Genomic DNA, 15,818 nt, shown 5'->3' on the forward strand with positions numbered 1-15,818 from the left:
AGTGCACCTTCAAGGCTCATGGGTAGGCTAATTCTTGGATGCAATATGATGTCATAGTTATGTTGATGATATTTGCAATTTATTTTTGACTATAATATGGCACAGAAATGCTATACCTGAGAAGTGCACTCATTTATTTTTTCCAAATCACCCACAGAAGAAAACTTTTTCGGATTATAGCACCCCGAGCTTCCCAGATTGAGGACAGGAAACGTGTCACCTGCTATAGAGACTAAATTCTTCTTCTAAATAGGAAATAAAATTCTGGAAAAACAAACCTTTCAGAGAGTAGCAGGCCCTGCAGCTTACATGTTTATCTCCCTCCAAAGATATAAAGCCCTTTTGCTGGCATCTCTAAAACAAAAAAGGGTGTTGGTATCATTTATAGAGAACTAAATGCTGATTTGAGGAAGTTTTATGTTGTAGGTCTAGCAGATGCAAAACAAAACAAAAATGACTATATATTTAAATAGGCCTGAAAACTGAACTAGAGTTATCACTCCTCAGGAAGGATTAGAGAGAATGAAAATGTTTTATTCCATTATTATCTGGTTTACAACAGTTCTTAAGATTTAGAGTTTATTTTAGCTAACTGTGATCAATTGCAAAACCCAGGTCAGATCTAAATTAAAGTCTTTGGGGAGCTTGTCTGTAAATGTCAGAATTATAAGCAGTACTTTGGGAAAGGTATGTTCAAGAAAACCTCAGAGTTTTCTCCATAATAATTTATAATTCTAAATATTATTTATAATTTTCCATGTAATTCAGGACACATTTGAAAATAAATTCTTCCCTGGAGTTGAGATAAATTTGGGGGAAAAAATGTGTATTTTGAACGTCAACTTGATGTACCCGCATGTCTATATAAGTTGGGCATATAATCTATTTACAGAAAAGAAAACTGTAGCACTAGAAACTTCTAAGCGTCAATACTTTTTGACTCTGTAAAAGGAATTTTAGGCGACTTTGGAGGTATATTTCTAAATCAGTGAAACTCTACACAAGTTTTCTTCCTTCCTGACTTGCACATTTGTGAAGGAAATGTTTAATGTAGCTTTAAAATTTGTATAACTTAAATTGGAAGTATTATTTCATAAACTCAGTAAGTGTTCCTTTCAGTGGAAAACCTAAATGCAGAAAGGTGGGCAAAGAGCTTGGGACTGATATTTACATAGTCACGGGAAAATTCCTGAGTAAAAGAGTGGGACCATCAATTGCAGACCATTTTGCATTCATACTTGATTTTCAGGGGTCCTTCTGTTTTGTTATTTTGGAGAAAGTAACAAAAATTACATCTTGGACATTTCTAATTTTTCTGCTGGCATTAACAAAATAATCATAGCAATACCAACAACTACAAAAGCTCCTATAAAAATCATTTGAAAACTGCCATAGACTGGAAGCACAATTTTGTTAGTGTGGCATTATTGATGTAGCTCTTAAATTTTCAAGAGAGAAGTTTCTGTGATAAACTTCAGGTGGCCTTCCACATTCCAGTGGAATTGTCCTGCACTTCTCTGTTCAATAATACGAACGCTGACGTGAACTACAGGTGATGTAGACGTGTGCCTTTGTTCTTCCACTGATATTTCTTCTTAAGTAATGCTTTCTTTTTAGTCCTCGATCATAATATGGCCACTTAAAATGTCCTTATGTTTTGTAATAATGCAAATAAAACCCCTATGTTGAGGGCAGGAGACTCCCACACAGGGAGTGCACCGGGAGTTGAGGGCAGCGGGCTCCTACACAGGGAGTGTGCCGGGAGGCGTCTTCAGGGGCTCGCTGTCTTGGGACCGTCAGAGCCTGTTCCCACTGCCTCTGTGAGTTCAGTTCTGCCTCCTCTGCTTGTGAGTCCTTCATTTTTTAAAGTCATCTGGCCACACAGAGCTGCCTCACGTCCCTCTTTGCATGCATCATCTGTTTTTTTCTCCCTTCCTGCATAATGGCCCGGCTTTCTGGGAGTCGCTGTTGTCCTTTGTGATCGTTACTAAAATGGGGTTGAATGAAGGTGGAGGACGAATCCTCTGGAAGTGAAGGGAAACCAGGCATTTGGAAAGGACGCAGAGGAACAGATAATGAACCGGGGTAGCTTGGATGAATTGCTGTAGAGGGAATTCTTGGTTTTGACACAAAGGAACACATGGATACCAAGGAAATCCCAGGGAGAGAAAGAATCTCAGTAGGAAACCTGCCTTGTAGGATGGACAGGACACAGGGTGGAAGCCAGGTGCTTCCAGATATCCACAGAAACATGGGTCATTCCAGACCGATTTCTGTGGATAAACAAAGACTAACAGGTAAGCATTCAAACATGCCATTTTGGCAACACAAAGTATGTTGAGAAGTTGCCATCCTTCCTAATTCTTGTTCATTGTTCCTTAAGTAAAATACGTGTCTCCCTTCAGTTCTGCTAGGAAGTGTACTTTAAAAGCAAGAGGACATTTTTGGTAATGCATATCTTAAGACTTTTCATTAAAGTACCAAATTTAAATTCTACCTTTTTGTGCACTCTGACATTTTTGTCTGGCATTTTCATTAATTTTGCGACATACATAAACGTAGCTGAAATGTTAACTGATCAATACTTTGTCTCTCTCATGTAGCACTAGCGCTCCATTCCCTAAGGACCACACAGCAGAACAGAAATTAAATGTGTAAAATATCAAATGTTAATGTTAAACACAGCGGCACTTACTGTATAACGACAGAAAAGGCTAAAACAATTTCAAATGGACAGATGGTACCACAAATTATCTACAATCACATTTAAAGATTAAAGTTTGTCCTGTAAAATAATTCTTTAACGCACACTGAAGTGTGTCCTTTTACTGATAGCTCAGTTGTCCAATTATTTTTGTGCTCATTACAGTGAGAAATGACAGTACTGAAAAGAAAGAGAGAACACGCACTCTTTTTTTTTTCCATGTTGCACCCACTGACATCCCCAAGAACACAAATGTCTGGTCAAGAGCCTGATGAAAATTAGGCCCAATTTATGAGACATTTCCATGTCTACAATAGATGATTCCCAAAGACAAGCAGAGGGCCTTCTGTACTGCTCACATCTGTGTTCTTTCTTAGGCAGATGATATTCACAGTAAAATTTAAAAACTGAATCCACTGCATGCAAAAATGAGAACATTCTCAGAAATGTGTTTCCTTCTATTTTATCTATCACCTTTCAGGCCGATTTCTCCCTCCAATATCATCAAGGGGCTCTGAAACGTCCCCACGACACATAGGTAGTGCTGAAGAGGCTGGCACTGCTCTGACTCTGCACTTCTTGTGCTCCCCACTTTAATTGACATTGGGACAAAAAAATTATTGTTTTTCTTCTTTGATTGTATTACTCTACATTTATTTTTGGATGCTAAATTAGAAAAGAAAAATAAAAAATAAAACTGAATAGAATAAAGGCACTTAAACATTATAAAGTTTGCTGTTCTGGGCCTAAAATCAAGCCGCACGATGGCACAAATGCATGTGCCCCATGAGGCAGCTGCATTTATGAAGAAGTGGGCCAAGTGGAACAAATATTATAATAATAGACCCATGATCCATCAACAGGGGATGATGGGAACAATCTGCGTGTGACAATGGGGTGCTGCTCATATTCTCATCCTAATGGAAAGCAGCTCTTTTCAATAAACTGGCCAAAAAAGGCCCTTGGTTATGCAAGGAGATCTTTGAAACATTTTGTTTTTAAATATTCACAGCATTTAATATCTACAAGATGACTAAATATCCTATAGTAGTACTTGCTCAACTGTTTTTCATATTAGAATTACAAGGTATATATTTTCCTGTTTTATATATATTCCTTTTTTAGGAAAGAAAGAATATCTGCTGTGTGGTCTTGGGCAAGGCACTTAACTTTTCTGTGCCTTAGTTTCTTCTTCTGTATTTTGGGAAAGTAACAGTATCCCCTGCATAGATTTGTTGGGAGTGTTATATTTATTGATGTGTGAGCACACTTGCATGAATGAACTCAGAAAAATAGTTCCTTGGTGCATAGTGCTTAACAAATATTATTAGTAATATATAATCATTTTATATTGTAATAATGTGAGGTTAAAATAGATAACTGATAAGAGATTATGAAATAATTCAGGATTTAAATATAAACTTCAGGGAAAATTGCTGTAACAGTATTTAGCTAAGCTTATCATGATTTAAATAACTAGTTTCATTAGAGTCAACCCTTTTTTCTCTAGCATCATTGAAGGGTGAGTTTTTGCACATAAGTCTTCAGATTAATCAATTTGCTAATCAATTAAATTAATTGATTAGTCAGCCATTTATATTGGGATATTAGATACTACGCAGATGATGCTGGGGTACTGGGATGAAAAGAGAGATGAAAAGATGAGATTTCCATTCTCCTAGAATCCTAGAACTCCCAGTGCAGGCCTAAACAAATAAAGTTTATTTTTGTTATTAATTATTTTAATCCCATGCAATAGAATATAATTCAGCACTCTGGCTTCCAGGGAAACATGGTTAAAATTGTTTCTTCTGTGGTGTGTTCACATCTCAGGCCCCTTTTCACCATCAGTGTCAGGAGGCTGTTTTTCTACCTTTATTGTGTCTGCCTCCCATCTCTTGCCAGCCTCATGCATTCAGCTTGTGTATTGTAAGACTGAATCTGTCAGATACTGTTCACCAGCTCAGAGAGATACTATTACATTTCTTTCCCAATGAACTTCAATTTCCTTCCAGTGAAAATACTTCAAGTAATATGTAAATGTTCCTCAGTTGCTCAGTATACCAGTGCCTAATGATTGTTTTACAATCAAAAGGTAATTGTGAGGAAAGGCTGCCATCTTGAATTCATTTTACACGAATGACCTCCCGAAGCCAGAATTGATAAGACTTATAGTACACACTGTACAGCTTAATTGTTAAAAATGAATGTTCCTGAACAAATGATATAATAATATACATTTCTCTGTTTTCAAATTTTATAGACAGCTGCTAGGAAAGACTTTGGAAGGAGTAAATCAAAAATGGCAGCACAACCTTCTGAGTAGAATTTTTTTGTATCTGTTAAATAGCCCTATAGAACCTGGAAGTGGCGGGGTAAAACACACACAAAAACTGAGTATCATTTTTTCTCATTAATGTCAAAGTACCTCTTAGCTAGGGAGAAATCAAAATAAACCTTGTTTGACAGTACCCTAATGAATTTATCATATGAAATTAATAAACGAATATTGAGAAAAGGAGATTTTTCTCCAGAACTTGATGATGACAATGAGTTTCTTCAAGGAGACAACAACGTGCCTTTGGGAAGCAGGCTGCCTAACTTTCTGGTAACTTACAAGACAAAGGGGCATACACAGTCTTTGTTCCATTTGCTCAGACATTAATGAAAGTCCCATACAAGGCCTGAGAGGAGGACAGAGCTCAAAGTGCTGGACAGATGTGCACACACTCATCTGAATGGAAATACTAACGTGTCGATTTGTTACTTTAATTAAGGCTCTTCTTGTAAGCCCCTATAATAAAGCCAGATTCTGCTAAACTGGCAACTGTAAGGAAGCATAAGGTACTCATATTCTAACAAACATGGAAATAAAATGAAGAATTCCAAAAGAAGGACTCCACTTCAACTTCAAACTAAAATACTGAAGAAGCAAAAATAACATGAGAGAAGAAAATTCCAGCTACAGCTCAGGGGAAAGTATCTTTTGAATTTTCTAGCTCTACTAGTTGGTCTCATAAGCAATTTTTAAATAAAGTAAAATCCTACAAGATGAACGTTATTAAAGGACTATTTGGATCTATCAAATTCTCATGGGTGACTTTTTCAAACCTGGAAATTCCAGAAATAACAAAACATCTCTTAAATGGACCACACTCACTCCCAATTAAGGCATTATCAATAAGCACTCTACCACTTATGATTTCCATATTTTGAAAAACAAGTAGAATCCAACTGAGGACGGTCAAGATTATTACTGTTATTATTTTTCACATTGAGGACTTTTCTTGGCTTTCCTATTGTGATTTGGAATTATGCAATATGTAAAATTTTACTTTTTAACTGTCACAGAGAAAATTATACACTGGCTGAGATGTCTTGCGTTCCGGAACTCTGGGGGAGGGGATGTATTCTTGGACTCAGACCTTGTACAATCCATCAGGTTTCTGCCCACGGCAAATCTGTCCAGTCAAGTCTTAAAATAGGAGTTTTTAAATGGCCACACCAACATAACTGTTACTATAGCCACAGAAGCAGGCAGCTATGATCCCTGAATTTAATGAATAACAATGCAAGTAATACAGTAAGATCATACCACAAAAGCAGCCAGACTCCTTGGGGGTGAATCCCAGTCAAAGCAACTATTGACGTAGTAAGCAGTGTTCACCAGCACCATGACACAGCGCTTCATTCGGATAAAGTTTCTCAGTAGCAGCTGTAAGGAAAACGAAAATATTATTAGAATTTGCAAGACTAAAAACCATCTGATACACTGCAAAATTCTTTAAGTTTTTGTGATTTAAAAAGAATTCAGAAAGTTAATAAAGTTACAAGAACATACCAAGTAATTTTGCTCAAAAGTTAAAGAAAAAGAAGTATTTCTGAAGAAAGTGGGAAGACTCGACTGAGAGCTAATTAGCTAAATATATATTTTATAATAACGTTATCACACAGGCTGGACTACCTCTCCTCAGAAGAAAAAATTACAAATAAAAAGACATTTTCCTACTTACATACTGTGCATCTTAAACTCCTGAATTTTATTATGGTTTTTAGGTTTATTAAATGCTTTAATTTATAAATTTCAAAGTGAAATGTATGCCTTGGAATGTTTTTATTTAGGGTCTTAGAGAAAAAATTGTCAACTACTGCTCTTTTACAGAAAACAATTTTTCCGCCGTGTAGCAGGCTCCGCTCTTTCTTGCAGATTATCTATCACCTACTGCCTCACTATTTGCATTTTTCTCTCTCTCCCACAATAAATTTAACCTCTATTTTCACATTACTTTTTCAAAGTTTTGGAAGGAGGGAAAATTTATAATAACCAAGTGGTTTATAAAAGTCTGTCATTAAAAATGTATGTGAGAATTGATATAAATTGAATTTAAAATTTAAAATAGCACATAATATAATGATAAAAGGAACAACTCATGCTGTTTGATGATGATTCAAAACATTACGTACAGCTATAACCAATAATTAGAATAATTATTCTAATAATTATTATTAAACTAGTAAGTTTATACAGGTTACTTGGAAAAAAATCTATATGTTTATACAGGTTACTTGGAAAAAAATCTATATGTATAAATATAGACACGTGCATGTACAGGCGAGGTTTAACACGCTGCTGAAATTGAAATGTCCTGCAGGCAAAGAAGAGTCTTCTTATTTGTTTTCCTTCTTGGTCCCGCTTACCTTTCTTTAAGAGTTACTTTTATTACTTTTATTTAGAGAAGAGTCTAAATGGTCATATTTTCTCTAATAGTCATAGAGAAGTGAAATCTGCATTTCTATTTGGATATTGCATTTGTTACTCATACACTGCCTTTAAACAACCAAAGATCCTGCTATATTTGGTGAATTTATTATATTAAAAATAAATTTAGGCTTCAAATATCACAAAAATTATTAGATATTTGAAGCCAGAGATACATTCAGTAAACAACATTGTGGTAGCAAATACATTTCATCTCTCTTAATTGGATGCAAACAATTTTTTGAAGTGGGGTGCTTATCACTTTTTCTTAACTAGATATCAAGGCTAATTTAAAATTGTAAGCAATAGATAGCAAACCAAATTTAAAATTCCTTCATGATAGAAAAATAAGATTTCCCGATTTTTCTATTTCCTTACTTAAAAAATGCCAATAAAAGTTTACTTCTAAAAGATCATAGTTAAAGTCTAGTTACTCAGATGATTTCCCTTAGAAGATGAAGCCCTCTTCTCATCTGGATTAGAGGAAAAAGCACTCTGCTGGGTTCACTTTACACACACCTGCATCATACCTGTGGGTGGTCTGGACATATATTTGGATCTCAGCATTTGGTATTCTCCTTTAGACATTTTGTGGCAATCAGATCGTATTCAAAATGATCATCCTTTGGCTAACGCGTGAGTACATGGCCACTATACGCAGTACTTACAGTATCCCCTTTCCTTTCTGACCCTCCCCACCCCAATCCAATTTATCAGTTTGGTATTGTCCTTGTTTGATCTTTTAAAGAAAGCGGAAAAAAAGAAAGAGAAAGAAAGGAAACAAGAAAGAGTCATTTTCAATAAGTAGACGCTCAAAAATTCCATCATCATCCCCCTCCCAAAGTTTATTTGAATTTACTTAGATGTTTCACAGATATAATCAGGTCTTCCCAGAGGGATTAGTCTTGCTTGCTTTTTACCTGTTTAGAGAGTCTGTTTTCCTCTTCAATGTACTTCTGTTCTTTGGGTATTAATGTTCGTAAGCTGGCTTTCACCTATACATCAACACATGTGTCTGTTACGGATTAACATAGTACAAATGTTTACAGGTTTTTCATGCAGTTTGATTTGCAATCATTTCTAAAGTTTCAAAGTCTTGGCTGCTGTGCTCATAAAATATAAATGTATACAGTTGCACACGCACACATGCGTCCCTCTCTGACTCCGGCAGGCAGCGGCCAGAGCACGGCAGCAGCACAGTCACCAACTCTAACAGAAAGTGTGGGTGTGCCAGGCAGAGGCAGAAGCGTATTCTCCAGGACACATCAAGGTTTAGAGAAAATGAGGAATGACAGAAATTCTCTACAAATCAGGAACAAAAGCTTTCATGAAACTGAACTCTTTAGCAGTACAAAAAAGCCAAAGTTAAGACTTACAGCATTAAAAATCACATCTATTTCAAGATAGATGACCCCCTTTGTTGGCCCTGTCAGCTGCTTGTTTTTCAAGACGTAGGCTTTCTGTTCACCATTTTGAATCTGCGGGAAAAGGACATGACAGCCGTCTGTCTCGCGGTCTCCACTGAATACACTCCCTCACTGACCTTTGACCCCCAGCTGCTGAAACTGACAGAGAACCCAAAACAACTGTGGCAATTCTGACAAGTACCTGTTCATTACCAGGATCAAGTCTGTCAGGAAAAATTAACTATCATGGGATTCAACATGGCCGTGAATTGAGTATGTTAAAATTTTTAGTGTTCTTATTACAGACCTTGGTTGAGAAATGACAGACATAGAACTGAGAATTTTCTTTCTTTCTTTTTTTTTTTTTCATGAGCAAAAGCAACACAGAACAGTATGTCAGGTGAATAAAACTTACAGACAGCAATGGTATAGCAACTTTGCCCAGAAAGTCAGCACTTCGATCCCGATCTTCATCATAAACTGACACTTCAAGAACTGAATGGATATCTTTAATGTTGCTGCATAGTGAATATACATAAGAAAAAAAGATTTCATTAGTAGGAAACAAGAACTAGAATGGTTTTGAAAATTGAGATGGCTCCAGCTGATTCTGTATGTGTCTGTGTTCATGGATGCTATTTGCATACCTGTATGCATGAGGTAGCTTGATAACTGACAGAATTTCCCATAATGCACCTTACATCACCTCCAGTGATGATTCTATTATCTGGAACTTTGCACACCATTGTAATTTCAAGTTATAATTTTTTAATGAAATATAATTTCCCATCTAGATAGTCACAGACTAAGTTATCAGGAAAAAAATCAATAAGTGATACTGTGTTTTTAAATTTTTCTTTCTTCTCATTATCAAAATAATACATATCTTCCCATTTCCCATATAAAACACTACTAGGCTTGATATCAGCAAGTGTCACAGTATATTTTAGATAATTTCTTTTTATTAAAAATAAGGCATCTCCTTTTTGTTTCTCACTCTTACCAAAACATTTGTTTAGTTTTTGTTAGGTTTATGGTAAAAATTAACAAACACAGAAAACACAATGGAGAAAATGTAACATTTAGCTGTGTACCACCCTGGAATTTAGAAATTAAGTAGTGCTCCATTATGTTCCAAAGACAACATAATGTTAATAAACAACTCTGTGAGCTCTTCATATTTTTGTTTCTGGAAAATAAGCACAAATTGTTGACAGCATTTATTCTTTGATCAAACTGTTTATGAAGAAAACATGAATTAAGGGAAAACAAAAAAGTGAATATATTCATTACTGAAAAATTGCAACCACATGTGAAAAGAGGCCTTATCAGGGCACAATCAATTAATGGCTTTGATAATAATCAAACCTATTCATCCAATTATGCATTCCAGAGAAAAACACTCTTCACAATCTTCTTAGGAGTACAAGACTCCTGACCAGGCTTTTATCTCTCATAAAAATGTGAAATTCCTTAAAAATAAATTGGTCAGATAACTAAAGCTGATTAGTTACTGGCTCTTAAGGAAGGGACATTATAAGAAATTAATGAAGAATTCAGCAGTTTTTCATATACAAAAAAAATTCATTTTAGAAAACTTTTAAGAATTACTTCTATTTGGAGAGTTTTCCTTTGTCCAGACTCCATTTCTAAAGCCCAGTTTAAACAAACACAACTTAGGAGATACTATTGAGTAGCACTGGCAGCTTTTATAGTGCATGAGTGAAAAGATTTACAAACTTTTTTAAAACAAAAGGAAAATTAACCCAAAGAGTGTTTTGGTATCTAGGACAATACTTAATATTCTTATTGTGCCAAAATGAAACAAATCAAAACTAAAGCATCTGCCCAATTCGTGACTGGATTGTTTGCTGATTTCAGCAACGGAACAAATAGAGCTTTGTCCTCGGTGGTGTCAGTGCAACTGGGAAGAATTTCAATAGGAAGCATAAAAGGAAGAAGCAGCACGGCAATTCAGTTAATGGGAGCAAAACCCTTAGTCAAATCATATAAAAAGCACAGTTTTTTAAAAAAAGTCCATGACAACAGAGAACAATGGCATACCCTTACCTCCAGGTTTCACTCTCAGGAAGGTAAGAACTTAGGAAATTCATTACTGTTAGCAAAGGCAGGCCAGATGTGTTAAGTTATGAGTCAGTTAAGAATAAACACAAACATTGAAAGAAAACCTCTAAAATAAAAAGAATTTAATGCCTTATCCGAAATGAGCCAAAATAATGCCCACTTACAACGTGAAGACTTTGTTCCACTCAGGACTGAGGTTTTTGTAGACAGTGTGTGTCAGAAGTCTATCGTTGTTCAGTTCTACGACACAAAATGGGTCACTTTTACCTACGAGAGATTTTAGGTAAACATGTTTTGTATAAATAGCTCCCATAGTTCACAGTGTCATAATCACGAAAATATCTTTTTTCAAAAAGTTTTAAAGTAAATAAACTGTGAAATACAATTTTAAAAATTAAAAAAAAAACCCTGTCAAAATAGAGTTAGATGTAACTGGTTGACGTTAGCAATTGTTATGATTCATAGCTATTTAGAGCCTGGAAAAGTAAAAGAAATAAAATTATAGAGCTGGCATTCATTTCAATTTGTAATTTTTTTTTTTTACAAAAATCGTACTTTAACTGCCAGTTATGATAGAAAATGCGATGCATGTCCATCCTTAAATCAGTTTTTATTTAATTCTATAATGACCATCTGAAAAGTTCGGCCTCTTTACTCTTATGCATATACAGAGGGTGCAAAAACCGTGTATGTACATTTTTAAGAAAAGAAAAAACTATGTTAAAATTGTAATAATATATGCTGATAACATTTGTTATCTTACATATTTTACCTTGTATCACTTGTAATTGGAGAAGTCAAATATAACTTGACTATTACAATTTTAAAACAGTTTTTTTCCTTTTTAAAAATGTGTATACAGGTTTTGGAGCACCTTCTGTATTTTCAACTCATCTGATTTACTAGGAATCAGGAATTTCTAAGTCCACAGCAGTAATTTCTAATCAATTTCATTTTTGGAAAACTGCTATTTTGCAGACTTATAACATTTTAATTGGACTAAGATGTAGTTACTTTCTTCTGAGATACCTATGACATCTCAAGAAGATAAATTAAATCCTCTGAGGCAGGAAAAATTCTGCCTTTTGAAAACTAACATCAATGACAGATCTGCATCTTAAAAAGCAGTGGGTTTTTTGTCCCCTAAAAATGAAAGATTTAGAAGTTATCACCTGTTCAGAGCATTTCTGCTCTGTCACATTCAAATCTCATCCACTCAGCAGTTATGTTTTGTGAAGTCTTCAATATTTTCGTAGTGTTATGTTTTGTATGATAAGAACCCATAAAGTCAGAGGCTCTACGGGGGCAGCATTAATGATATTAGTGCAGCATGTAATTTGTTTGATACCTTATACAAATGACAATGAAATCAATATTTAGACAAAGCTGTCCAGAGGTCATATCTTTTAAACTATAATATTGATTTAGACTACATAAGAGGTTAATGTGCATATTATTAACTTTAATGATAAAGAATAATTGTTTTAAATGCATTGTGAATTGTAGTCACAGTAGTTTACACTTCTGTGAAAGCTTAAATATCATTGAAGATTTTCAATTAAATTTTAATGAAAAGGAATTCATTAGCTATCAAGCTATGTATTCCCACACAGTGGGGTATTTACTTTCCATACTGTAATTCTTAAAATGAGGTGTACAAACTTGGACTCACCTTTAATTTATAAATTTTATGTTAAAAAAGAGATTTTATGGGTATGTGCTAGTTCAGTGGCCTCACATACCCCAGAATAATTGCATAACATTATGGGCTTCTCAATTTTGGGCCTTAGGAATAATTTTTAATAAAGACTAGAGAACTGGAAATCTTCAAGGTCTGGTGGAAATTTCACTTCTAGGGTGAGGTCTGTATTACCTTATCCCCCACCCTTCATCCCCTTACCCTGCCTGTTACCACTCTCACTTCCAACTCCCACACCTCATGGAAGACAGCGTTCATTAAAACACATTGTAATAGGTTTATATTGGGCATGTCAACAACACAGAATTCAGATATCAGCATAAAGAGGAAGGGGAAAACTATTTTCAAAATATTTTTAAATGTAAACTACTAGTTAAGACCTTTCCCAATAACTGTGCTGTATCTCTGTGAACGGTGGACCATGCACGTAGGAAGAACGGGATAATATCTGGATGACCGGTCCACTCACAGTGTTTCATGTGCTGGGGAGACAGCAGTGAACAAACAATTTAAAAAAACATTTCTGACCCTTGGCGTTTACGTTGAGGAAGAAGATGGTAAACATATTTTATAGTGTTTTAGAAGGTTACTATGGAGAAAAATATAGATGGGAAAGGTGATGGAGAATGCTGGTAGGTAAGTGCAATTTTTAAAAGGGCTCAGAGAAAGCTTGCTGAGAAAGTGACATCACTGGTAAGGAAATGAGGAGTGATGGAGGGAGCCTCAGCTACTCACAGGGAAAGGATGTCAGAGGGCCAGAAAAGGTGTCTCTAAAAGATCTGGGAAGCCAGTGTGACTGGAGGAAGGGAAGGAGGATTTGAGTGGAGTGTGAGGGGAGTGTAGCAGGTGACTCAGAGAGGTGTGAGGACAGTGGCAGGTCTCCCAGAGGACTTGGCTTCCACTCTGTGCGGGAAGCTGTGGAGGAATGTGAGTTAAGGAGTGACGTGACCTTCTGACAGCTATTCAGAAAGTAAGGTGGAGAAAGGGTGGTGGAAGAGGGAGGGACAAGAGTGAGGGGCTACTGCAGTAATCCAGCAGGTGAACATGGCTGGATTCTGGACATATCTTGAGGGGAGAATCAACAGGGTTTGAAGATATCAGTATAGAATAATCAAATATGCTCGTATTTTGTTTTCTGAAAACGAAGAGAGTTCATTGAGCTTAGCCAAGCCAGTATTCCCCTGTCCTGCCACAGACAATCAGCATTCAACAAGCACTCAGACCAGATCTCTCTAGAATCTGACACAGAGGCAAGCTGAGGTCAGGAGAGAGTAGGCAATTTTATGTTTAATTTATATTCATCTCTTCCTTCTAAAAAGTTATTTTTTTATAGTTATCAGTAATGGATGCCAACATCAGGTCTTTAGACACTATGTTATTGTTGACTAGTTGAGAAAGCACCCCTCTGCCAACACACGATTCCAGGGCAATTAAAAATTAACAGCAACTGCAACCAAAATAATAGTAACTGTGCAATATCGGACTCTATAAACTTATCACTAAAGAGCACAAGCTACCGTGTTATTTTAAAGAAATGGCTACACATAGCTAAATGTGCTTATCTGGGTTGCTAACTAAGCTTTAAATGGCTGGCTTCTCAGTTCCTAGATTGTGCAGCCTTGATTATCTGCCGCTTAAATAAACAAAAACGATCAGAGAAATGCTGGTGCTGGACCTACCCATTAATTATCTCCTTAATTATTCCTCTGTTCATCCTTTTATCCCGGCATTTATGACACACAGCTCTGCTTGCTGAGGGTCCCTGGCTGTGGTTGACTACGGGATGGGGTGTTGGTGTTTGTGATGTGCACTGTATTAAAGCTCCAGAGAGTGATTGAAAACAGCCCCTCCGATGTTTGTATTCAACACCCCCTAGCTAGAAGTACAAGGAATGAAGGCAGCATACAAGTTGAAACGTATTTTGTTTCTGATAACTTTTGAGTATTTGGAGGACCTACATGTTTGAGAACACAGATTACATAATCCCTTATTTCCCTCTCACTCATTTTTGTCCTAAGACTAAGGCAGACTTGTACGGACCAACTACCTCTTTCTTAAACTCTATCATTTTCACTAAAAAAGTGCCTATCCTTCTCCATAGCAATGCAAGAAACTGGAGAATTTGGTGTAAATAGAAGACAGAAATTGCAGCAGTGCCAGGTGAGGGCAGGGGCTGTGGGAGTGAGCGCCTTAACCACCATGACAGCTATCAGAGACTCAGCCTTCTTTGCGAACGTGGCAGGCCTCCACACTGACAGTTTTCTAGAGAGAAATGCGTTCATTACTTACTGAGTTCTGCTCTGCTCACCCCAGAGTTACAAGTGTGATTAAGACATATTCCAGCTCTCAAGGCATGCAAAATTTCTGGTCATGACAGACATATAAACATACAATTATGACGCAGGGTTGTTAAGAACTATAACAAAGGTAAGTGGAGGGTGCAAGGGGAGCAGCGGGAAGGAAGCTTGTCATCCTACAACTTCAGGAAGGGAGGCAGAAGGAGGCCTTTCCCAGCAGAGGTGACTCTGATCTGTGGTGACCGCAGATCTTTATCACCAGTGTTTTTAGATGTGAAAAACAATATAGAAAGTGGACTTTAACAATTTAGGATCAAGAATACTTAGCTTAAATCTATTTTGGTATCTCTTTAATAAGTTCTCTATGAGACAAAAACTTAGGTGTATCATAAAAATATTATATTAGGACTGATACATTTATCTATCATTTAGTTAAAAAGCAAAGGCTTTTTTTCCTATTGATTTTTCTTTTAAAAATAATCTCCCAAGGGAATCAACTCTTTTACACCCGAACTCTAAAACAGAATCTATAACAGATTTTAAAGCATATACTCTACTACCTCAATTTTTCTTTGGGTGAAAAGCCTTTCCTCTGATAGTAGAAACAAACATCAGAGTCGTCTCCAATGAGAGTCTTTTCTGGCAACCTTCAAAACTGCATCAAGGATTAACAGGGTACCCTAACTGGGTAATTCTCTCCCCACCTGTCCTTGCTCTTTGAGGTCACAGCACTGAGGACTGATAACAGAGCTGGGTAGGTCCGTCCCACCCCACCCACTTGAGGTCATGACACTGATACAGAGCTGGGGAGGCCCACGCCCCACCCCGCCCACTTGAGGTCATGACACTGATACAGAGCTGGGGAGGC

At 36.4% G+C, this 15,818-nt stretch overlaps 1 protein-coding gene across 1 annotated transcript in view; it reads right to left on the reverse strand.

Moving 5' to 3' along the window:
* The window catches only part of MCTP1 (multiple C2 and transmembrane domain containing 1), a 601,695-nt gene that overhangs the window by 152,908 nt on the left and 432,969 nt on the right, over positions 1 to 15,818 (reverse strand). Inside the window, exons 13-17 of the mRNA XM_003785982.3 lie at positions 11,119 to 11,221; positions 9,285 to 9,387; positions 8,840 to 8,941; positions 8,384 to 8,458; positions 6,300 to 6,419 (exon numbers count right to left, since the gene is read on the reverse strand). Coding sequence (XP_003786030.1) covers positions 6,300 to 6,419; positions 8,384 to 8,458; positions 8,840 to 8,941; positions 9,285 to 9,387; positions 11,119 to 11,221 — 503 coding nt within the window. The remainder of the gene's footprint in view (positions 1 to 6,299; positions 6,420 to 8,383; positions 8,459 to 8,839; positions 8,942 to 9,284; positions 9,388 to 11,118; positions 11,222 to 15,818) is intronic.

This window comes from Otolemur garnettii, unplaced genomic scaffold (assembly GCF_000181295.1).
Source record: "Otolemur garnettii isolate 467f Iridium unplaced genomic scaffold, OtoGar3 scaffold00017, whole genome shotgun sequence".
In the NCBI taxonomy this organism is placed as follows: Eukaryota; Metazoa; Chordata; class Mammalia; order Primates; family Galagidae; genus Otolemur; species Otolemur garnettii.